This window comes from Gadus morhua, chromosome 15 (genome assembly GCF_902167405.1).
Source record: "Gadus morhua chromosome 15, gadMor3.0, whole genome shotgun sequence".
NCBI classification, from domain to species: Eukaryota; Metazoa; Chordata; class Actinopteri; order Gadiformes; family Gadidae; genus Gadus; species Gadus morhua.
In genome coordinates, this window is record NC_044062.1 from 1,864,192 (window position 1) to 1,887,230 (window position 23,039).

At 49.7% G+C, this 23,039-nt stretch overlaps 2 protein-coding genes across 5 annotated transcripts; both read left to right on the top strand.

The window, feature by feature from the left end:
* The first annotated feature begins 103 nt into the window (after nucleotides 1-103).
* Nucleotides 104-17,648, top strand: mypn (myopalladin). 4 transcript variants are annotated; one of them, XM_030379410.1, is made up of 20 exons: nucleotides 104-898; nucleotides 4,401-4,576; nucleotides 4,954-5,005; nucleotides 5,154-5,646; nucleotides 5,940-6,014; nucleotides 6,455-6,596; nucleotides 7,185-7,208; nucleotides 7,605-7,721; nucleotides 7,826-8,696; nucleotides 9,674-11,215; nucleotides 11,647-11,788; nucleotides 12,284-12,361; nucleotides 13,285-13,506; nucleotides 13,732-13,881; nucleotides 14,188-14,267; nucleotides 14,452-14,581; nucleotides 14,684-14,891; nucleotides 15,074-15,239; nucleotides 15,402-15,535; nucleotides 15,854-17,648. In XM_030379410.1, exons 1-20 carry the CDS (start codon nucleotides 255-257, stop codon nucleotides 16,030-16,032), a joined length of 5,625 nt encoding a protein of 1,874 aa, XP_030235270.1. In that variant the 5' UTR covers nucleotides 104-254; the 3' UTR covers nucleotides 16,033-17,648. The 4 variants fall into 4 exon arrangements, with proteins under 4 accessions (XP_030235270.1, XP_030235272.1, XP_030235271.1 ...); XM_030379412.1 differs by lacking the exon at nucleotides 15,402-15,535; XM_030379411.1 differs by lacking the exon at nucleotides 12,284-12,361.
* A 2,688-nt stretch (nucleotides 17,649-20,336) lies between these two features.
* On the top strand, nucleotides 20,337-21,682 carry atoh7 (atonal bHLH transcription factor 7). The gene has a single exon (XM_030379492.1). It carries the CDS (start codon nucleotides 20,575-20,577, stop codon nucleotides 20,998-21,000), a length of 426 nt encoding a protein of 141 aa, XP_030235352.1. The 5' UTR covers nucleotides 20,337-20,574; the 3' UTR covers nucleotides 21,001-21,682.
* Nucleotides 21,683-23,039: the final 1,357 nt, after the last annotated feature.

A 23,039-nucleotide genomic window follows, 5' to 3' on the forward strand; every position in this document is an offset into this window, starting at 1 on the left:
CCGTCCCTCACTCTGCACCCTCCCCCCCCTCCTCCTCCTCCTCCTCCTCCTCCTCCTTTGCCGTCCCTCCCCCCCCCTCCTCCTCCTCCTCCTCCTCCTCCTTTGCCGTCCCTCCCCCCTCCTCCTCTTCCTCCTCCTTTGCTGTCCTCCCCCCGGCGGCCCCCGTGAGGAAGGAGCCCTCCCAGCCCCCACACGCGGCGGCGTTCAGAGCGGACACTAAGTCGGAGAGCGCTCCGGCTCTGGCAGCCAACGGCATGAGCCACAGCAAGCCGCCGGGCGGGGCCCCCGCCACCGACCCCGCTCGCCCGGCCAGGGGCCCCCCGGGCTTCGGCGTGGAGAACCAGTCCAAGAAGGAGTTCCTGAACAAGGCGGCGGACTTCATCGAGGAGCTGTCCTCCCTGTTCAAGGCCAACAGCACCAAGAGGGTCCGGCCCCAAGGGTCCGGCCGCAAGACGCACAAGAGCTGGTCTCAGAAGGACCCCGAGGACCGCGACCGCCCGGTCGAGGCCCCCGGCCCCCCGGAGGAGGCGGCCGTGGAGAGCCGGCGGCCGAGCCCGGGGGCCGCCCCCTACCCGCCGGAGCGGGAGGCTGTCCAACCTCTGCCCCCCCAGCAGGACGGCCCAGCGGGCGGGGCGCAGCAGACCCACGGTGACCCTCCCTCCCAGCAGGTGGAGGTGGAGGAGGAGGAGGAGGAGGGGGGGCAGCGAGAGGAGGAGGAGGAGCAGGAGCAGCCGGAGGGGGAAGCGGGGAGAGCTGCCCCGACGGACCCCCCATACTCAGAGGAGCCCGTCTGCGAGCCTCCCTGCTTCGTCCAGAAGCTGAAGAGCCGGGAGGTTCTAGAGGGCAGCAAGGTCCAGCTGGATTGCACCGTGACAGGACTGCCCGTGCCCGAGGTCCGGTAAGGGAACCACCCACCACACCGTCCGGGGTGAGGCTAGTACCAGCACGGGGCCGTCCCGGCTCAGCGTGCGCAGAGTGTGTTTTGTGTTTGTGATTGTTATCAAGTCAGCTGCTGGCTGACTGTAGTTCAACACTCGGTGCACCAGGGGTAAGTCGCTTCAACGTCCAAGTCCCTCTGGTCCCCTCGGCTGGGATGTGTGGTGGGTCAGTATCCGACCAGATTATTTATATTAAGTGTTCCTCCGGCTCACTTTGGATGTATCTCTGTGGGAAGGCGGTAGGACGGGAAGGAGAAGGCCACCGCGTCTAGGGTAAGAGGGTGGCGTCTCGATATTACTCTTTCAGAATGTGGTATAGCGGGAGCACAGGTTCATAAATAGTCTATGGCATTCGATTGCTGCATACCGCGAGAGCCACGCGTTTCATTATTGTTATACAAAGGGTTTTGAAAGTCAAAGCGAGTTTTGGACGCGGGCTGAGCAGCTGGATCCACGGGGACCTACCTGATATCTTTACTGACAAGGTGTCAGTAAAGGAGAGACGGAACACACTGCTGCTGCCTCAAGTGATTTGAATGAATACCGTGTCCCTTCAGAGGTGTGAGTTGAGATGAATGATGTGTTTAAGGTTCTGAGGCCACTCAGAAAAAGGTGACAAGTGACGATATCCAACAGCTGTTAGGTATGTGTGTGTGCGTTTGTGTTTGTGTGTGTGCGTGCGTGTGTGCGTGCGTGCGCTACAAGCTCCAGGTTATTTCACGAGCAGCGTTCAGGTTACATGCATTGCTTCTGATCACAAACATGGACTAAGAATGAGGTTAAAAAGCTGTTTAGCGGATCTAAACCTTGATGGGGAGGGAATGAAGCTCTGAGGGGGTCACATCAGAGGGGGGTAGAGACCCGGACCTGTTGAACATTGTTTAGCTGCTAACGTATTCTGGTCTGGGGGAGAATTTAGCTCTCTGCCATTTTTAGCGGGGACAACCACAGAGCAATGAAGTCCCATCTGATACAGCAATAGCAGGGGAAGTGGAAAGAAACACCCTGAGGAAGTAGAACCTGCGAAGACATAGTACACAGTTTCTCGTTTCCTCTTTTCTTTTCCTACGTTTTTCTTCGCTCTGCGAAAAAAGCGTTTCCGTGAACTGCTTGACCTTCTTGCTACGTAAAAAGCAAAACAAGGAATTGGGTGTTGTGTGCCATGTGTGTAATCATCCCATGTAGTCCGTTGCCACATTACAACGAGGCTGTGAAGGAGACCAGACCAGGCCACCACGCCAGACGGTTGTCCGCATAATTTGGCGCGTACATCCTGTCTTGGAGGGCTAAGCGGCGCTGGTGCGTCAGGGCATAGCATTGTGCATATCCACCGTCTATCTTTAGCCCGCTGCGTAGAGACCATGAGCCCCCCCTGCTCCAGGGATCTCCTCCACTCTGCTGGGGGGGGGGGGGGGAGTGAGAGGGGGGCTGAGGGGGGGTGCTGGGGGTGGGTAGGTGAGGGGGCTGGGGGGGGCTTTGGGGTGGGTGAGAAGGGGTGCTAGGGGGGCTGAGTGGGGGTGGGGGGGGGGGGGGGGTTAACAGAGTGGGGGTGGGTGGGAGAGGGGTGCTGTTGGGGGTCTGCTAGGCAGCATGTGACCGGTGCAGCGAGGTGCCGTCACCCCCCTGAACCGGTCCTCCTCTCTGAACCCCGAGGACGTGCGCTGCGGGCGGCCTGGACGGCCCTCGGTGGAGCCGGCCCTGAGCGCTGCCCGCTGGGTTTGGGTCGCGTCACCAGAGCTTCCTCGAAGCGTCGCCGTGCTTCTGTGAAACGGGAGTGCGAGATGTGCGTGTTCTGGCGCGGGTCGGGTGACGTCACGGGTTAACTGAATGAGCTGGGACTTTGCTGTCTGGCTTGGGGAGGGGGGGGGGGGGGGTCTGTGTGGGCTGGGGGGTAGATACTTAATATACCCCCTCAATGTATAGCATTTAAAAGGCGACCCAAATTCAGGAAACCGAACATGGAGACGCATCAGATACAGTCCAGGAGAATTTGAACGTAATTCCTCTTCGAAACGCAATATTCTGAATCAATCCATTGTTCTACCACCCATGACCCAGTATGGATGCTTCTATGAAGGGGTAAGCCAGGGAGCATTGGGTGCTGTTCACAGTGACCACATAATAGCGTATTGCTGTGATCCTGCCTGTTTACAGGGTACATCTGACACAGTATCATGACCTCCTCAGAATAGATCCCGCTCAGACCCGTGGCACTGGAGGACGGTGTGCGTCATTGGTCAAAATCCAGAGCGGGGAGTTGTTGTGATACACTCTGGGTTGGCTATTAAACGGTAGAGCTTATGTTCATCGAAAAAGCTCGATGTTGATTGAGGACAGCAAGGCTGGAAGCTGTAAATGCCTTGATTGACGGCATCATAATTAATGCAGATAGGGTGGATCAATGTGACGTGTGCTTGGAAACAAGATTAAATCATGTTAATGAACTCCTCAATAAACGATCGATTGGAATACAAAGGTAGCCAGTGAAAAGTGAAGTGTAAAATATGAACTTTCCACTAATTCAGACATTCCGGCTAATTCAGCCAACGTCAATTCAGCGTTCCCAACGTTGTGTCTACTTATTCAGAGCCCATCAGCCAGAGGAACAGTTCTCAAGTATGATATACTGATCCTAAGCATTAAATACCTTATCTCATAACCAGCAAGGGAGTAAGCAAGGTTTCCTGTTATACTGGGTAAATTGATAGGCCTGCCTCATCATACACTTCCTTTCGCTTGACCTCTATATAGCGTTATGTCCTGGCAGTCAGCCAGTCCGTATTACTGGCAGCCCCAGAGCCGTGGTGAGTGCAGAGTGCCTGACACACAAGAGCTTTCTATTGAGGATGGTTTATGGTATCAACAGGTGGTGAACCGAACCAAACTCGAACATCTGAACCAAAAGAATGACACATTTCGTTGGTAAAGCTGTATTTAAGATTTAGAATGCCTCAAATTTGTATTGGGAAGCCCATAGACCTTTGACGAATGCAATCTGAAACCAAACATTTTAGATCAGCAAATTTCTTACAATTGCTGATCTGAAATTCTCGGAAATCTGAAAATCTGAAAATGTATCCGTCATTTGATCAGCGGAGAAATCCTCAACAAACAGAATTCCTAATATGTGTCCATGCCGCACTGTGTGTGTGTGTGTGTGTGTGTGTGTGTGTGTGTGTGTGTGTGTGTGTGTGTGTGTGTGTGTGTGTGTGTGTGTGTGTGTGTGTGTGTGTGTGTGTGTGTGTGTGTGTGTAAAGGCATGTGAGCTTCGAACCTGTTACATTATCAATATTTCTTCGCAAAAATGTTTGGATCTTTTTCTCCTTCTTAGTAAATTTGGATCCAAATAAAAGCATTTAAATGTGTGTCTGTGTCTGTGTGTGTCTGTCTGTCTGTCTGCGTGTGTGTCTGTGTCTGTGTCTGTGTCTGTGTCTGTGTTTGCGTGTGTGTCTGTGCGTGTAGGTGGTTCTGCGAGGGCAAGGAGCTGGAGAACAGCCCGGACATCCAGATCTTGACCCTCGCCGGGCGCCACTCCCTCATCATCGCCGAGGCCTTCGAGGAAGACACCGGCCGCTACTCCTGCTTCGCCTCCAACTACTACGGCACCGACTCCACGTCGGCAGAGATCTACGTGGAGGGTGAGGCCCGGAGGTCCTCCGCCCTCTTAAGGGCTGATTACGGCCCCACGTTCACGCAACGCAAGGGGGGTGACGGACCCCTTACGTCCTCGCGGACCCTCCTTGCGTCCACCGCCATGGGCCTGACGTGAGCCTTCCAAAAATGTTTACCTTCCGTCGAGGCGACGCAGCAGCGAGGGCTGTGATTGGTCGGCTCACTAAAAACCCGACGCAGAACCGTGAAGGTTCACGACTGCGTCGAAGCGTCTGCGTGGGCGTTGCGTTGCGTTGCGTGAGCGGGGAACCGTAATCAGCCCTTCAGGAGGGTCATGGGTCACGCGGCTCGGTCGGGTGGAGTCCCAGAGGGTGACCTGCGGCTCTGTTTCTGTCCCACGCAGGCGCCTCGTCCACGGACTCGGAGGGAGAGCCGTTCGTTGAACACGTGCCCCAGTGAGTTCCCGGCCCTCGTCAACCTCCTTTCTTCCTCTGCAGACTTGATCGGATGAGAACCGGATTTCACGGAAATCTGATGACCATGTGTCGTTTACGCGTGGAAAATGTACGATTTACATCGTGCCTCTTGTCTGTTTTTTCTCAGTCAAGTACAGAAAGCACAAACGCATCCAGCCACGCCGGCTCCCCTGGCAGCCCGGCCGGCAGCCGACATTGGAGCCGACGACTCAGACGCCTCAAGTCAAACCACCATCGTCTCCACCCCCACCTCCACCGCCGCCGCCGCCTCCACCCCCACCTCCACCGCCGCCGCCGCCGCCTCCACAGCAGAGGAGGATCAGCCCTATCAGCACCCCCCCGTCGGGACGCTGAGAGAGGAGTCCCCCGTCCAGCCGGAAGCTCCTCCTCCGGCATCAGAGTGCTCCTCCACCACAGCCACACCGTTTCTGTACGAGGAGCCTTCCGAGGCCCCCGTCGCCCCCCTGCCGTGTGCCCCCGTCCCCCCGACGGCAGAGCCCCAGGAGGAGCCGGTTCCTGAACCCCTCCTCGGGGCGGGTCCTCAGCCGCTGGGTCTGGTGGAGGTGAACCCGGCGGAGGCCTACGGTCAAGGGGCTCCGTCACAGACTCTCACCGTGGAGGTGAATGGTAGAAGGTGTACACGTTGCATTTGTAATGCCTGCTCTTTATTGACGTTGGTATATTTGACCCCCCCCCCCCCTCCCCCCCCCCCCCCCCTCAGTGCTAATATGGAGAATTGATGAAACACATCAGAGAAATAATAAAGTCTTAACTTTCTTGTTTTACTTTTGCTATAACGCAGAGATTGATTGAGATGATTTAGTAGTTGTATCTTTTTCTTTTTTTTATCGTCTTCCATTTTCCAACTGTTTTCTGTTTATTAATGGATTATTTGTTGTATGTTTTTCTGTAGAATCAGAACTCCACCCAGCTGTCCCATCAGGAGCAAGACGTACGACCCATCATGGCTGCTCCCGTGTTCACCAAGGTGAGACTCGCTTCTCTAAGCTAGGACACGTCTGCCTTTTGGAATCTAGATGAGCAAATTGTTTGGATCTTTTTCTCCTTCTTTGTAAATTTGTGTGTGTGTGTGTGTGTGTGTGTGTGTGTGTGTGTGTGTGTGTGTGTGTGTGTGTGTGTGTGTGTGTGTGTGTGTGTGTGTGTGTGTGTGTGTGTGCATGTTGATGCATGTTTGTGGACAACTGCTGGATGTGAAAATTGAGACGGCACTATAATAAAATATCCTTTTCAGCTTCCTGTACTATGGGATAATAACACTGAATAATAACATACTCAATGCATCACATAATGTTTAAAAGATGGTACTCTTATTTTGAAAGTTCTGTATTTTACAGCGTTATTACCCACTTCATTTACCTCTGGGGTACTTCTCCCACCACTGAGGCTATGCCCCTCTTGTCCCCGCAGAGCCTCCAGGAGGTCAGTGCCCTGGAGGGCCAGCTGGTGGTGCTAGAGTGCCGTATGAAGGGCGTCCCGTCCCCCAGGGTGGAGTGGTACAGAGAGGGAACAGTCATAGAGGACTCCCCTGATTTCAGGATACTCCAGAAAAGTAGGTGTTCCTTCGGTTCTGCTGTTTTGATTGTTCCTTGCTGTTTGATGTTGTTGGGATGTAGTATTATTGTTTTTATGTTGTGTTGTCGAATATGTGACTTTTAATAAGAAGGAATCATTGTTACCCTCAATATTTTTTATGGATGAAGCATTAATGTTATATTGTGTTTCTTTACTTCTCTTACAAGTTAAAACCTTGTTTTAACTGGATTATGTTTACAACTTATTGTATTAACACTAAGTGTTAATAAAATGTGTTTATGTGTAGATATAATCAAGTTAATGCAAGGTTACTTTGGACATTACACTTTGGATTAATTTCCTTAAACACTATTAGTCTTATGTTGAACAGCTAGAGTTCAGCCAGAAGAAACGTATTATATGATATACTTATTGTATTTAATGAAAAGATAAAATAACTTGACAACCTCTAATTATTTCCTGTTGAAGAAGTACCAAGTCTCAAATGCAAACCAACAGAGCAAATGATAAAAGCCAAGCTTAAGCTAAAAATGTGTTTATTAGAACACCCATACAAATGTGTGGCATCAAGTAGTTTCTTGATGATCGTTTGTTTTCTTCACAGAACCCAGATCCCACTCTGAATCAGGTAAATAAGCGTTTTGCCTTCACACTCAAAACGTTTTCTTCCAAATGCATGTAGAGAGAAAGGACTGAACGGGGAAAGTGTCTCTCCTGCAGCTTCTGGTGCTTCTGAGCGCATATTACTGTCAAGTGTTTATAGACCCCGAGCATAAGCCAGGGCCACACATCCCCAAACAGGACCATATAAGGTAGTCCCTCAACCTTGGACAAACAGCCATAAATATAATGCATCAAAAAAAGCCCCCCCCCTACCCTCTCTCCATAAGAAGTTTGCAAACAACTGCACTGCTTTGACCTGTATCTAATGACCTTAAAGGGTGCATCAGATTCGAAGTTCCTAGTTTGTGACGATCCTCTCAATGTTGTGATGTGTAAAGAGTCTAAAGTGTTTCCCCCCCAGAGGAGATCTGCACGCTGGTCATCGCCGAGGTGTTCCCCGAAGACTCCGGGATGTTCACCTGCACGGCGAGCAACAAGTACGGCACGGTGTCGAGTCTCGGGCGGCTGCGGGTCAAAGGTACCGTCACATCACGTCGCCGCCGGGCTGCCACAAAGGGAGACACGCAAACCCACAGGAGAGTGTGTTGAGCCAGCCGTGTCTTTCTGTCGTTCTCTCGTCAGGCAACGTCCGCAGCGGTGGCGGTACGAGCACTCTGAGCGGCGCAGCTATGGAGTCCGGCCAAGTCCGGGAATCTTTCCTCCCCGACGTCTCGGCTGCCGTCCAGCACCACCCCGAGGTGACCGTGACCGCCAGTGTCAAGCCCTGCTCCAGCTCCGTCCGCCTGGAACCACTGAACTCCAGCTCCAACCGCATTGATTCACTCAGCTCCAGCTCCATCCGCCTCGAACCGCTCAGCTGCAGCACCCTCCGTCTGGACCCCCTCAGCTGCAGCACCCTCCGTCTGGACCCCCTCAGCTGCAGCACCCTCCGTCTGGACCCCCTCAGCTGCAGCACCCTCCGTCTGGACCCCCTCAGCTGCAGCATGAGCGGCAGCGTCAGCCTCCCCAGCCTCGACCCGCAGGCCTTGGGCGGCAGCTCCCGCGAGAGGATCAGCTACACCAGCACCCCTCGCTTAGACCCCCAGTACCTGACCCCCCAGCACCTGAACCCCCCGGGCTCCGGGGAATCGGCCCCCGAGCCCCTCGGGGTCGACCACGGCGCCCCGTTCTACCTGAAGCCCTTCGCCCCCCCGTCGGAGCCGGAGCCGCCCCCGTACCGGCCTGCCCCGGCCGCCCCCGAGGGCCCGCCCCCTAAGGTCAGGGCGCCCCCCGCCGTGGTGCCGCTGCCCGACCCCCCGGCAAACTCGTGTCTGAAGTCGAGCGCTCCGACGAACCCCAGGGAGCCGCGGCCGAGCGCCAAGGCCGGCCTCCGCGTCACCTTCCGGCTGCCGGAGGACGAGGACGAGGAGGAGCCGTGTGACCCGTCCGGCTGGCCGTACGAGGAAGGGCTGACGGCCAGGGGGCCGCCGCCCTTGCTGACCAAACCCAAGCTGTGAGTACGCCGTTCCCGCTCATCCCGATCGTCATGGTAACTAAACCCAAACTAAGTACGGCGTTCCCGCTCATCCCGAGTGTAATGGTGACTAAACCCAAACTAAGTACGGCGTTCCCGCTCATCCCGAGTGTTTTGGTGACTAAACCCAAACTAAGTACGCCGTTCCCGCTCATCCCGATCGTTATGGTGACTAAACCCAAACTAAGTACGGCGTTCCCGCTCATCCTATAAAATGTGGTTGATCTAGAACCGTGTTTGCTTTCAGGAGCGAAGCCCAGAATCCGGTACAGCAGGGTGTTGACGAAAACAACCTTATGCTAGTAATAATACATATCACATATGAAATCTCTTGGTTCTGTCATTTTCCGTATCGAGGGATGTGTCTCTGGGTGGGCTCCTCCTCTTAGGGGTACTCCACATGCAGCGTAATAACACACACACACACTTCACTAGCAGCGCAGGCACCCTGGACACCTCCATGTGGACCTTCCAGCTTTCAAAAACAAAGGATGGCATTTTCTATTTGTAAGTCATTTGTGGATTTATGCATGTGCGGCGATTTGGGTTATGTTTCAGATATAAGCATGTATTTGACACTGTAGTACAACGTTTCTATGTTGTTGTGTTTTGTTCTTGAAGCGGAGTCGGACCTTTCTGGATTTAGCTTGATGGAATATAAAATGATAACACATTATATCGAGACGCTTCGCTGAGTGAATGCGTTCTTTAGACTGTAAAAGTGAGACAATGTTGGGCATGGGAGATATTTGATTTGGGAGCTGCTTGCTGGTAGTAGACCATAAATGGGCTGACAATTTATCGAGAGGCACAATCTTTTTTTTCTGGCTCAACTGGTATTAACTGTAAAGCTTATAAGGTGAGTGCCTGGAGACCTTTGATTATTTACAAGACGGCACTTGTTAATATTTAAGGTCACTCATTCTTTGCCTTCTTGTTTTGTCCTTGGTTGTCAGGGACCCAGCTCAGCTTCAGATCTTACACAACCAGGTTCTCCTGGAGCAGCAGCAAGATGGGGACTCACACTCGCACAGCAAAGCCCGACCCCAGTCTCCACCCTGGACACAATCCCAGCCTCCGAGCCACTCCCAATACCAGCCACCTCCTCAAGCCCTGAGCCAATCACAGCCTCAGATCTACTCCCAATACCAGCCACCCCCTCAAGCCCAGTCCCTGACCCAATCCCAGCCACTACCACAAAGCCAGTCCCAGTATCAGCCAGCACCTTACACCCAGTCCTTTACCCAATGCCAGCCACCAGCTCAGAGCCAGGTCCAGACCCAATCGCAGCCTCAGATCTCATCAGAGTCTGTGGTTTGGTCCCCCAGGTTGCCTCGCGAACCAACTCCGCAGCACTTCCAGCTGTACACCAACACCGCTGTAACGACGAAGTCCCAGGTCCCCGTGTCAGCCTACACCATGGCTCACACCGCTGTAACCACGCAGTCCCAGGTCCCCGTGTCAGCCTACACCATGGCTCACACCGGTGTAACCACACAGTCCCAGGTCCCCTTGTCAGCCTACACCATGGCTCACACCGGTGTAACCACACAGTCCCAGGTCCCCGTGTCAGCCTACACCATGGCTCACACCGGTGTAACCACACAGTCCCAGGTCCCAGTGTCAGCCTACACCATGGCTCCTACGATGCCAACGCTGACCTCCGGTCCGGCGGCGACTCTTCCCACCGCCCCAGCAGCCCAGCCGTACACCGTTCCCGCCCCCGCCACCAGCCGCCCCTCCCCTCCGCAGCTTAAGATGGCTCCGCCTGCGAGGCCCCAGCTGTCGACGCCGACGTCCCTGTACGACTCCCCTGCCGCGGCCGCCACTCCAACGAACACCATCCACGCCTCCCACCTCAACCTGTCCCTCGCCGCCCTCTCCAAGTCCACGCCCCCCAGCCACTTCAGCTCTCCCCCCCCACCCCAGTTCCACGCCACCCCCTCGGACACCACCCAGGGCAGCCTCTCCTCCTCCCTGCAGGAGGTCACCTCCCCCACCCCCATGCTGAGGAGCAGCTACGCCTCCCTCATGAACCTGGGCCCCGCCGCGCAGAGCTTCACCTACTCCCGGCCCCAGGAGTTCGTGGCGGCCCGGCTGCTGTCGCCGGTGATGAGCCCGTCCCCGACCGAGTCCCCGGTGCCGCTGCTCAACGAGCTGGCGGCCGAGTTCAACTCGTCGTCGGCGGCCAGCTCCCCGACCCTGCCGCCGTTCTCCCCGCCGCCGCCGGCGCCGCGCGTCTTCCCCACGCGGGTGCTCCGGTCGCCTGCCAGCCCCCTGTCGGTGACGTCCTCGCCGACGCTGATCTCCGCCCCGTACCTCAACTCGGTGTTCGCGGGGCGGACCCAGTCGCCGCCGCAGGCCGCCTCCCCGGCCTCCAGCAGCTCCACCCCCAGCCCCATCCAGAACCCCGTGGCCTTCCTCAGCTCCGTCCTGCCCTCGCTGCACATCGCCAAGGGAACCAACTCCATGGGGCTGCCCAAGAGTGCCCCGGCAGGGTAGGGTTATTATTATGGGATGAATCAATCTTTTTTTTTTTTTTTTTTTTTTTTTTAACAGGAAAGTATTAAGGGTTAACCAAAGGTTAACCAAACATAGAATTGAAAATGGGCCTGACTCAGTATGAAGCCGATTTCCAGGAGGCTCTTGTTCTGCAGCACATATCACAGTGATCTGGGTTTAAAGTGTGTGATATCTATATAAAGATATGAATGCTAGGACTCGGATGTCAGACTGAGTCCGTTCCATTGTGCAGGACAGATTGCATAGCAGCTGGAGATGTTTTCCTTCGCAAATAGAGCGTCATATCACAAATCGGTAGAAGTGATCATCATAGGATATGCCACACCACAGAGTGACATGATAACCTGAAACCACTGGTGCATGCGGCTGAGGTGATGTTTAACTCGATGACTCATTGTTGACGCAGGCAGTTGAGGAGGCTACCCAAATCGCGGACGCCGTCCTCTGAAGATATCAGAGCCAGCAAAGAGGTGATCCTCAACGACATCGAAAGGAGGCTCAACGCCAATCGCTTCAATGATAATTCTTCACCTTTTGGATTTCAACAGGTACTAGGTCATCCGCATCTCAGCAGTTCGGAATCAGCCTTCTTCCAACCTGAGTGCCACTGGCTCATCTGAACATGCACATGAATGAATGCTTATTGTTGAAGGTATAAAAACATTTTATACAACATCCGTGTCACTCAAATTGAGCCAAGGATTGTCACAATCCGAGCCTTAGAGCCAGCGTGCCGTTAACCCCCCCCCATCTAGGTTTGAGACAATTACATCACAAATCACTGTTCCCTTCACTGTCACTGTCATCCGTTTACCATAGTCAGTCCTCATGGCCCCTCGATGTCACTGTTCCATCCTGTGTCCGTTCATCCATTCATTCATCCTTCATCCATGTGTCTATGCTACGTATTAACACACGACGGTGTATTAACGCCTGATCATGGGTGCGTGGTGTAATGTGGTGGTCTGCTTGTGTGTTTTCATCCGTTCACATTGTGTGTGCAGCTATTTGGGCGTTTATCATTCATCCATGTCATCCCATAGAAGCTGAAAAATGAGGGGAAAACAGCCAGCCGATCCCTTGGACCAAACATTCCTGCCCATGTCTTTAACTATGATGAGGTACACGGACCGTCTTCTGTCCAGAGCAATGCTTCGCACTGACCTGTTGGAAGGCAGAACGAGTTTGAACTGCAGTCTGTTATAAATAGTGGGAATACTGCCGTTGACTTATCTTTTATTCACCATGACTAATTCATAGCTCTAATCAAGCATAGCAGCTTTCCTCACCTAATTTATCACAAGCATGAATAATCCGAAACAAATAATCGAAATTTACAGAAATTCTGTTTATTGTCAAAATAATGTACAATGTCACCCCTTATTCAGTCAGCTGTAGCTAGTTTAGCTATCTTTTTAGGGCACCATCTATCGTTAACCTCTCAAACGAGAAAGTAAAACCTCTCGAAACCAAGAGGTCAACAATGAGAAAACTTTGCAACATTTCATGTTAATGAAGGTCACAAGGTAAGTACGCTGCTCCTCGGCCAAAGCCCAGTCCTTATATAGAGGTCCTAGCTGTGTAAGGGATGGCTGAGCCCGTGCACAGACAGCCAGGAGCCAGACGCAGCCTGCACAGCTCACCATGATGGATTTAGCCTGACCCCAGCAGCTAGTGAGCCAGTGAGTTTAATTTGTGGCGAACATTTCACCACAAATTAAATCCTTTCTCCTCCCCTCTCGTTTTTAGAGGAATAAGGTCTATGAAGTATTGTTAGTGTCTATGACTAACTGTACTTAACCTTTTCTCTAAACCAAAGGGTTCTCTCTATTTTCGGTTGTATGTATGTTTTTAAGCATGATTGTAATTTGGGTCTATATCTATATTGTTTTCCTTCAGTTTTCCTATAATATTACCAGGAAATGCTATGATTTTATACCATTAATTCCTCATCTCAAGCCACGAATGAAAGCGTTGAAAGTGCTCAGAGTATGTCCGACGTACTCCTGACACAGTGCTGGTTCACACCGCTCCTCCTCTCCAGGCGTACAAAGTGTCCAACTTCGAGCAGCGGCTGATGAGCGAGATCGAGTTCCGGCTGGAGCGCACGCCGGTGGAGGAGTCGGACGACGAGGTTCACCACGACGCCGTCCCTACGGGCCGCTGCATCGCCCCCGTCTTCGACAAGAAGCTCAAGAACTTCCGGGCCATGGAGGGGGTGCCCGTCACACTCTCCTGTAAGCTGGTGGGGATCCCCATTCCCAAGGTAGGAGGACTACGCCCTTTGGCACACCGTTGGGCCTACGGATTACACGGGAGGGGTCGAATCAAGATAGATGTTTAGGTTCTAGATCATTCTGCTGAATCTAGACGCTTATCCCCCACCCAGCTCAAAACTTCATTCAGAGCTAGGAGTACTTTTGAGACCGATTCCAAAATTCTAATGTCCATAATTATGCGAAAAAAGTTAGCAGTATCTCCTCCTCTTCAGGTGTACTGGTTCAAAGACGGAAAGCAGATCTTGCAAAAGAACGTTCACTATAAGAAGATACGAGAGGGCGACGGAACCTGTGCCTTGCACATCGACTGCACCACCAACGACGACGATGGGAACTACACCGTCATGGCGGCTAATCCCCAGGTAGCGCTGCGTACAGGATCTGTGGGTTAGCGTACTGCATCCTAATCAACCTGTTTGTTAGCTAACAACCGGTGGCACTGGTGTTCACTCAGGGGCGGAGCACCAAATTCTGGGTCCCATATACATGAAGTCCTGAGGGGCCCCCTTAAACAATTTGAACAACAATTAAAAAATACTTAAAACATTTTTTTTCCCATGGCCCCCCCCTTTGCCTTGGGCCCCCCCAAGCCTGTCCATCTTACACCCCCAGTCCGTCAGCCCTGTGTGCACTCCACTTGCCGACTCTTCGTTCCTCTCCCCCACCAGGGTAGAATCAGCTGCTCGGGCCATTTGATCGTCCAGACGGGTGCTTCCCGGAATAGAATGACACCCATTCACTCTCAGAGGTGAGCTGGGCTTAAGTGTGCAGTGGGATCTTCAAAGGTAAGATGATTCCTTCTTTGGCAAGGATATTTGGACTCACAGATAAAGTGGTGGAACAATTAAAAAGGTCCCCAATTCAAATCATCCTTGGACCCAACGTGTTTGTAACGTGTCCTAACACATCAGTTTTCTCTACGTTGGTAATAGGGTGAAGACCCGCATACAGGAAGTAGAGGACGGCGAGCCGAGCCAGGAACGCTTCTTTCAGCCTCACTTCCTCCAGGCTCCGGGGGACATGGTAGCCCACGAGGGAAGACTGTGCAGACTAGACTGTAAGGTAGGCACCGAGCTCATGGAGATTGGACCTTAAAGGTTGTTGAGGGTTAGCTTTTAGCCTTGAGGAAGTTCTTCATCAGCGCCCACCTGTTCTACCTCCCAGGTGAGCGGCCTGCCCAACCCGGAGCTGATGTGGTTGGTCAACGGGAAGCCGATCTACCCGGACATATTTCACAGGATGTTGGTGCGGGAGAACGGCGTCCACTCGCTGGTCATCGACCCCGTGGTGCAGAACCATGCCGGTGTCTACACCTGCATCGCAAGCAACAAAGCCGGCCAGAGCTCCTTCTGCCTAGACCTGAAGGTGTTAGGTAATTGCTACCGCCAGAATGTTGTATGATCACCACTAACCTAGGTTTATTTTTAACCCCAGGTCCTTGTAGAAACTATAGCTGGGGTCCACGTCACGTAAACGGCCTTGGTCACCGCATGGCCACTCGCCACTAGGTTTTGAAACGGCACGGCAGTGTAACCTGAGTCATGTCCCCCGTAGAGAAGGAGGTGAAGCACCCTCCGCACTTTGTGGAGAAGCTGCAGAACTGCGGGATCCCAGAGGGAAACCCGGCTAGGCTGGAGTGCCGCGTGTCGGGAATGCCTCCTCCGGCGCTTTTCTGGAAGAAGGACAATGACACGATCCCTAGAAATAAGGACAGATTCAGGTAGGTGGATGTAAAGATGGGGCACGAATCCCCTGTCTGCTGGGAAATACTGTTCTGCTGTTGACAATACAATCTCAAAAAGTCTTTTGAGGAAAAAAAAAGTGATTATAATGACTCACAGGTAATGTGATCATTTGCTTTTTTTAAATACTAACCATCCAGCATGCATCAAGATGCCACTGGGTACGTGTGTCTCCTAGTCCAGCCAACCAGGAAAGAGGATGCTGGCTGGTACACGGTCTCGGCTAAAAATGAGGCTGGCATAGTGTCATGCACCTCCAGACTAGACATTTATGGTAAACATCCATAAACCCAAACTCTATCCTTCTATCACCACCTCAAATGCAAAAGGTCTGTAGAAACATAAACGTAATGAACCACGGGTAAATTTTACCTTTTTGATACAAGTAAGAATTTTAAATAACAAACAACATATATAATTTCGTTCAGAACTTTATATATGATGTTTAAGAGCTTTTGAGCTCTTAAATATGTAAGACAAACCTTTTGCACACGGGCAATCGACTCTGAAATAATTGTTGTGTTTTACTTACAACAAGGAGGAATCCCTCCAAGCCACTAACTCCTCGCGTTGCCCGCTCTGTCGTCCGCAGCCCAATGGCACCAGAGTATCCCCACGCCCATGAAGACGGCGCCGCGCACGGGCTCCCGCTACGCAGCCCTCACGGGCCAGGGGCTGGACATCAAGTCGGCTTTCCCTTCCACTGAGAGCGGACCCATCCTGTTCTCCAGCTCCCCGCGGGAGTCGCAGCTGGAGAGCGACGAGCTGTGAGCCTCCGCCGAACGGGATCACGCACAGCAGTGCCCCCGGTCGGAGCTCTGGTGGGTTTCGGGCCGACGGAACCTTTGCTGTGATTCTACGCTACAACACGCACCGTCAAAACCGCTGTGTGGTAGAAAACATGACAAGTAATGCATCGAAAGTTAGAGTGAAAGTAACATGGCTGTAGTGACTGGCACCTGTGTCGAATGACATACCTAGCAGATGGCAGACTGAAGGGCTGATTATGGTTCCACGTCGACGCAACGCAAGGGGGTTTACGGACCCCTTTACGTCCTTGCGGACCCTCCTTGCGTCCACTGCAAGGGCCGGACGTGCGCCTCCCAAAAATTGTAACCTTGCGTCGTGGTGACGCAGCAGCGAGGGCTGTGATTGGTCCGCTTACTAAAAACCAGACACAGAACCAATACAGGTTCACGACTGCGTCGAAGCGTCTGCGTGGTCGTTGCGTCGACGTGGAACCATAACTGAGCCTTAAGTAACGACTCCAGTTTATTGGTGGCATTTAGAGATTAGAGCATTATGTTCTGCATTGTGCGTGCAGAAATACAGGATGGTTTTGCAAAGTCTTAGTCCACATCCTTACAGTCACACATGTGAATGTTTGTCTGTGTTGTGGAAGATTTTAATCCCCTTCATCTTTTTCTACATCATAGTCTGCATTTTTTAGACGCATTTTCGGTTTCTTTCAGTTCAAACTCTGTTCTTAATAATTGTATGACATTTTATTTATACAGTCCCACAGATTATTTTGACAATGTTTTATTTTGTATTGCAACATCTATATAGTTGTGGTAATAATAATTGCTTTAAATGTTATTCAAAATGACATATACCTTCATAGCGTTTTATTGTCCTACATATTCACATATACATTAGATATTTTCAGTGAATATGAACATCGCTGAATGTTTTATTGTTGATTTAATTTGTTACAAAAAGGATGCCCTCTTTAATGATAAGCTCAACATAATTTTCAAACCATTAACTATTTTGAACCGTGTGCGTGTGTGTTTGTCTTTGTGTTTGTGTGTGCGTGTGTGTGTGTGAGCATGCCGGTAAGCATGGGGAATGTTGTGAAGCTAGATCCGTATAAATGCAGATCATTGAGAGATTGAAGGATGATATGGTTGGCAGGTCCTATGACGGCTGCCAGTGTTGTGTGGTTAACCTAGCTTCACATTCATGGTTTTGCACTTCAAAAACAATATAATATATTTGTATTATATTATTTATATTTTATAATAAGCTGTACACCCTACAGCTTATTGTGCCAAACTCATTTGTGGGTAATGAGTTCTATAGACTGAACTCCGACGTATCACAACTCAGTTATCACCCGCACTAGATACCAATAGATTGAATTTATTTCTTGCCAAACACATGTATTGGTTTACTACAGAAAATGTATGCATTCACAAATCGGACATACGTGTCAAAGATGTGACGACGTCATGTATTTAATAATCAAGGCAGTTTGGATCCAGTGAGAGTGTTTGGAAAAAAAAAAAAAAACTGCTTTCAAAGCACATATTTTGATGATGTAAAGTTGCACAATGTAAAATATTTGTTTTCTCAGATTAAAGTTATATTTATTCAAAACACAACAAGCCTTCGTTCTGTTTTGTTACCATGACGGGTATAACCGAATCAAGTGAGGCTGTTTTTATATTAAACCTTGATTCAACCAGGTTAACTCCTTAACTCCTGCTGGGCTGTGGAGCAGTTCTCTGTGGGACTGGGGCAGTTCTCCGTGGGACTGGGGTGGTTGTGTCGACCTTGCCCCACCATCAGCCCCTATCTAATGAGACCAAATTCAGCCCACAGCGCGGAGGCTACGGAGCCAATCACATATCAGTCCAATTAGAGCCCAAGAAAGTTCAAATAGGCATGAAATTACATTCACCTTGTGTGACCTAATTACACCACCAGCCTCGTTACACCAGCTGCCAGAGCCGAGCCTGCAGTTTGGCCGACTGGTTGTATGTTGGTGGGGGTGGGGGTGGGGGTGGGGGTGGGGAATAATAAATTCACTCAAGGCTTAAGAGACAATACCGTTTTAAGAGGAAAAAAGTGGTAGTGTGAAACTATTGTCAGGATACTTTCCTCCCTCGTCCAAATGTTTGATCAGGCGTCATGGAGAGTTGAACCCAACAGCAATGTTGGCTTCTCTTTCCCTTTGAATGTCTCACCGGAATTACTTTTCTTACTTTTGCATTCTTGCTTCATTCTGTCATTAAAAGGGCAAAAATATGCCAATTGCATCCATTAATGAGTTAAGATAAGATGGGACAACTACTGTTCATTCAATGAACATAACACTTGAAGTTTGTCCTCGGCAATCTGGCATTACAGTAAAAACAGACATTGCAAAGTAAAAAAGAGACGGTACAGAACAGAGAGTACACCGTATGAAACAGACAGTAAAGAACCGACAGTACGGAACAGACAGTTCACAGCACAATCCAATTTAGCGGTTGTACATTTTTCCAAACTTTATTTTGGAATATGTAACTAAGAAACTCCTGAAGTCAGCACTTTGATACATTTATTCCCACATGTACTACTCTTTTCTCCCTACACTTTCTCCCTTGGCCGTATTAGCAGGCATTTTTTGTGCCATAATCTCTCTAATTCCCCCATACGGAGCTTTCGGGGAGTTATCCGGGTTTATCTTGATATTTGACACCGTCGGAGCAGACGGGTCTCTGCTCTTCCGTGCCATATGGCTCCGGACAGAGGAGGGTGCTATGGCTCAGAGCAGCCAATCAGGGGTGGGCCAGGGAAGGAGGCAGGGCGAGGTTTCAGGGCCCCGGTCGTGTCTGGGACGAGGCCCCCGCAGACAGGACAAGCAGCAGCTGGCCCACCACACCGATCTGTAATCAATGAACCAAATGGGAGATGGGATTATATGCCTAATTGCACAGCTAACCAGTCAATCTCAAAACGAGCAGACAGCTTCAGCTTGTGTCCATGACCCAGTAGTGAAGGGCTGGCATTATCCAAGGCCTCTGGTGGTGATTAAACATTCATAACCAGTAAAGGTGGCCCCTGGAGAGCTCTTGGTTTAAGGGGGTTGTCACGACGACATGAGAGCCACCGTCTTGTGGCGTTTATTAGTTCTTAAACATGCAATAGCGTCAAGCATGAAAGAAGGAAACTGGGATTTTAGTTAAATAACTCCAATAGTAATTAAAGACTTTAGGAGAACAACACTGTATAGTCGAATAGAAAACATACAATTACTTTTTGATTTGAGACGAGGATGCGCGGGGGTGCTGGTGAAACCATTTCTTTTCCTGCAGCAGATGGAAAGGACAGACAGACCATTTGTTCTGTCTTTTCCATTTTCTCGGACCAGTAGGCAAATCAATTATTTATTTCACATGTGCTCCCCAGAACACGAAGTACACTAATGCATACCACATACTGTGAGTTATCACTACAAAACACTGATCAAGTGCCCTGCTATTGGTGGGGCTGCCGAGGTCATCTCTAAGGATCACACTTATTACCTGTATTCAGGCCTGCTTTCATCGGAAATGACACGCGTCAAATAATCATATAAGCTGTGTAACATCTTGTCTCCCATATTGGGTAAAATCCTTAATCCACTTTGGTGAAGACAGCCTTTTAAAGCCCTCAGGTTATGGACCACACTTGCACCCATGTTGCCTCAGGCTAATCTCAGATTACCAGTGTTTTACTGACAGATTGTCGCCATGGGAAGATACGTGGGTCTTCCTTGGTGGTCGATGGAGAATTGGAGTGCGTTATGATAAGTAAGATAAGTAAAAAATACAATAACTAATATATCAATATTTCAATATATCGAGATATATACATATATATATTTAGTCTATATAGTCTGTGTACTAAATTTGTATAATTATTTAATGCTCATAAATATAAACACACATTTAGATAATTCTTATATATATTAATGTCCAACTATATGATGACGTCCTTTAGTTTGCTGGTAACATTTGCAGGGGTTAAGACGTCATAGCAACCAGATGGCAGACTTTCAATGTTTGTACCACATGGCTCTCAGTGAAGCCGAGTCCTGATAGACCCGCCCACCATAATTGGAATTTCATTAAGGGTTTGTTTGTGTGTGTGTGTGTGTGTGTGGGGGGGGGGGGGGGGGGGGGGTCTGTTTATATCCGTAGATGTCACTAAAAGCCATGTTGAGGGCAGGGTGGGGTTGTGTGGGTGGGGTTGTGTTAAGGGGCGGGGTCTACACCTGCCACCACCTGTTAATCCGGCCCTATGTCTTATAAAAGCAGCCAGACTCCACTGTCCCCAGCATCACAGAGCTCTCTGACCTCCAGCACAGCCCCAGCATCAGGTCCTCCACGTGTCTGTCCTCCAGCACCAAGCGCTGCCAGAGGAAGGAGAGAAGTGCAAGAGAAACCCAGAGGGCTTCACCGAGAGGGGGAGATTTGCAACTTTGGACGTTTTTGGAGAAGTGGACGCATTTTTCCTAATTTTCCGCAGTTTTGGGAAAGCAACGCCTGACGGAAGAGCACCATGAAGTCCCGGCTGGCCAGCTGCAGCGACTCCGGCTCCGAGATGGACTGCAGCAGTCCGGAGAAGTTCCAGACGGTGACGCGGCGGAGGATGGCCGCCAACGCCCGGGAGAGGAAGCGGATGGAGGGCCTGAACACGGCCTTCGACTGCCTGCGCAAGGTGGTGCCCCAGTGGGGCCAGGACAAGACGCTGTCCAAGTACGAGACCCTCCAGATGGCGCTCAGCTACATCATGGCCCTCAGTCGCATCCTGACGGACCCCCGGAGGCAGCAGCCCGCCCACACCACCCAGTGGCTGGACCTGCAGCTGGACTGTGTTCAGGACGAGGCCTACCCGTGCCTGATGGGGTACGAGGCGCCCGCGGAGCCGGAGTACACGCACACCTCCTTCCCCTATCAGTTTGACGGCTACCAGGCTCAGAGCTGAGACTGCCAGGTTTGGTCTTAAGACTTCCAGAGTCAAAGCTGAGACTACCTGGTTCAGGCTCAGGACTACCAGGCTCAGAGCTGGGACTACCAGTTTCAGGCTTCAGGCTACCTGGGTCAAAGCACGACTACTTGGTTTCAAACATACGACTTTCCTTGATCAGTAAGATTATGATTAATCATGGTTTTAGATGTAGGTGATTGTGTAATCAAATTATGTAATTGACTTGCATAATGACACAGGCCTTTCCTCCAGTTAAGGAGTAAGTAAATACATTTGTATTACGTTATATTTATTAATAACTTATTGTATTTTTTATGTCTATCAATTAAGTGTATTTTGTGTTATATGCTTGATTTAGATTTTTGCAGCCCAGTAATCTTGAATCTTTTTTGTTCAAGCATGTGGAAGTTTTAAGGGAATTGTTTCAATGAAAAATTGTGAAGGAATAATTAGATTGTGTAACATAAATGTTGTACCTTTACATATTGTATTTTTTATCAAATATTTTGATATGGCCCCAAAATGCTGTGCAATCTGCCAATAACCACTGTTTAACATTGTTGGTATATTATGTATTTCTAATTGTTTTCAGCCATGATACGTACAAATGTGATTTGTTATTTCTTACATGAAGATTCTTATTTTTTTATGGTTCTTTACCTAAAATAAAATATTTCTTATCAACAAAAGTATTTTGTATTCATTTTCCATTATTATCATTATTACAGCAAAACTATTGCTGTTTGGTCATATTACACAAAAAATATATATATGTGTTAATATAATTGTAATGTAATATCTTTCTATCATAATATCTAACATTTGGAGTTTAAAGTTATAAATACAAATTTCAGCATAATGTAACCTGTTTTTGTTAATAGCACAACAATTTTACATGCATCAAATATAATGACAACCTATTTTAATTTAATACATTATTTAATTTCTAAAAAATGTAAATATCTTCACGAATTTGTATTATTTAGTATTTGAATGTGGAGGGTTGTGAAACAGAATTTGTATTGAACAACATCTCTTTGTTGGATGAGTAGCTGATGGCCCCAGACTGCCATCCTCTGGCACTAAAGCCATCCCTTTGTCGGCGGGCCTGCTCTCTTAGATAAGTCACTGCTACGTCAATCGTGGCGACCAAAATATAAGCACATACAATGGACTTGAGTTTGTGAGCCAAATTTGACCTTGGATTACACACACACACAACTGTATGAAGGCTAGCTGTTATTCTGCTCCTGTCATTTATTTTGGATGGAAGCAGATAGAAGATGGATACTAGATGTTAGTCGTAAAACATGAATACATCGGAATTTAAAATTTGAATAGTGTTACTATCCTCCAATTATTGTGCCGATGACTGAAAAAGGGTTATTATGTACGTATTATACACAGGTGGATTCAATGAACGAACCTAGACGGCACATTCATTCAATGAAAAGCAAGCATTGACAAGTGATTGTTGGAACACTTGAAATGTTGCCATCATGGCACAAGCCACACAGAATTAAGGAAGCATGTGTACCAGATCCTGCCACCAATTCAACAGAGGAGCAGAAATGAAGCTCCTTTGTGAGCTAATGTCTGTGTCTAATAGCTGTGTTCAGAGCCATCCAGGCATGAACGACCCCAGCGTAACAGAAGCGCTCGCTGCGCTAAGCATACGACATCTATACCCTTCTGATCATAGCCTCGTTCAATCTCAGCTACGCCATACACATTTCATTAGCCTATAATTAATTTGATTAGGTTGGTAACATTAGAATTATTAATTTGATCAATGTCATAGTGTACTCAACTTGTTCGTCTAGAAATAAAGATAGATCCTTTCCGGTCAGCTAACTTATGTATAACTAATATACTAAAATGATAGTTAGGTATTTTTTTGTTATTAGTGACCAAGAGATAACAACATTTTTTGTTTCATATACAAAGCGATACCCCAAATGCTTTATGCCTTGTTCGATTTTGTGTATCTGGTCTAATGTAAAGTAAGCGTTTAGTATAAGATGTAAACATCTTAG

Excerpts from the sequence above, each read along its gene's own strand:
- mypn (XM_030379410.1), top strand. The coding sequence starts at position 255 with ATGAGCCACAGCAAGCCGCCGGGCGGGGCCCCCGCCACCGACCCCGCT. Across the intron at positions 5,006-5,153 it reads TTCGTTGAACACGTGCCCCA|TCAAGTACAGAAAGCACAAA; the intron begins GTGAGTTCCCGG and ends GTTTTTTCTCAG. Across the intron at positions 6,597-7,184 it reads TTTCAGGATACTCCAGAAAA|AACCCAGATCCCACTCTGAA; the intron begins GTAGGTGTTCCT and ends TTTTCTTCACAG.
- atoh7 (XM_030379492.1), top strand. The coding sequence starts at position 20,575 with ATGAAGTCCCGGCTGGCCAGCTGCAGCGACTCCGGCTCCGAGATGGAC.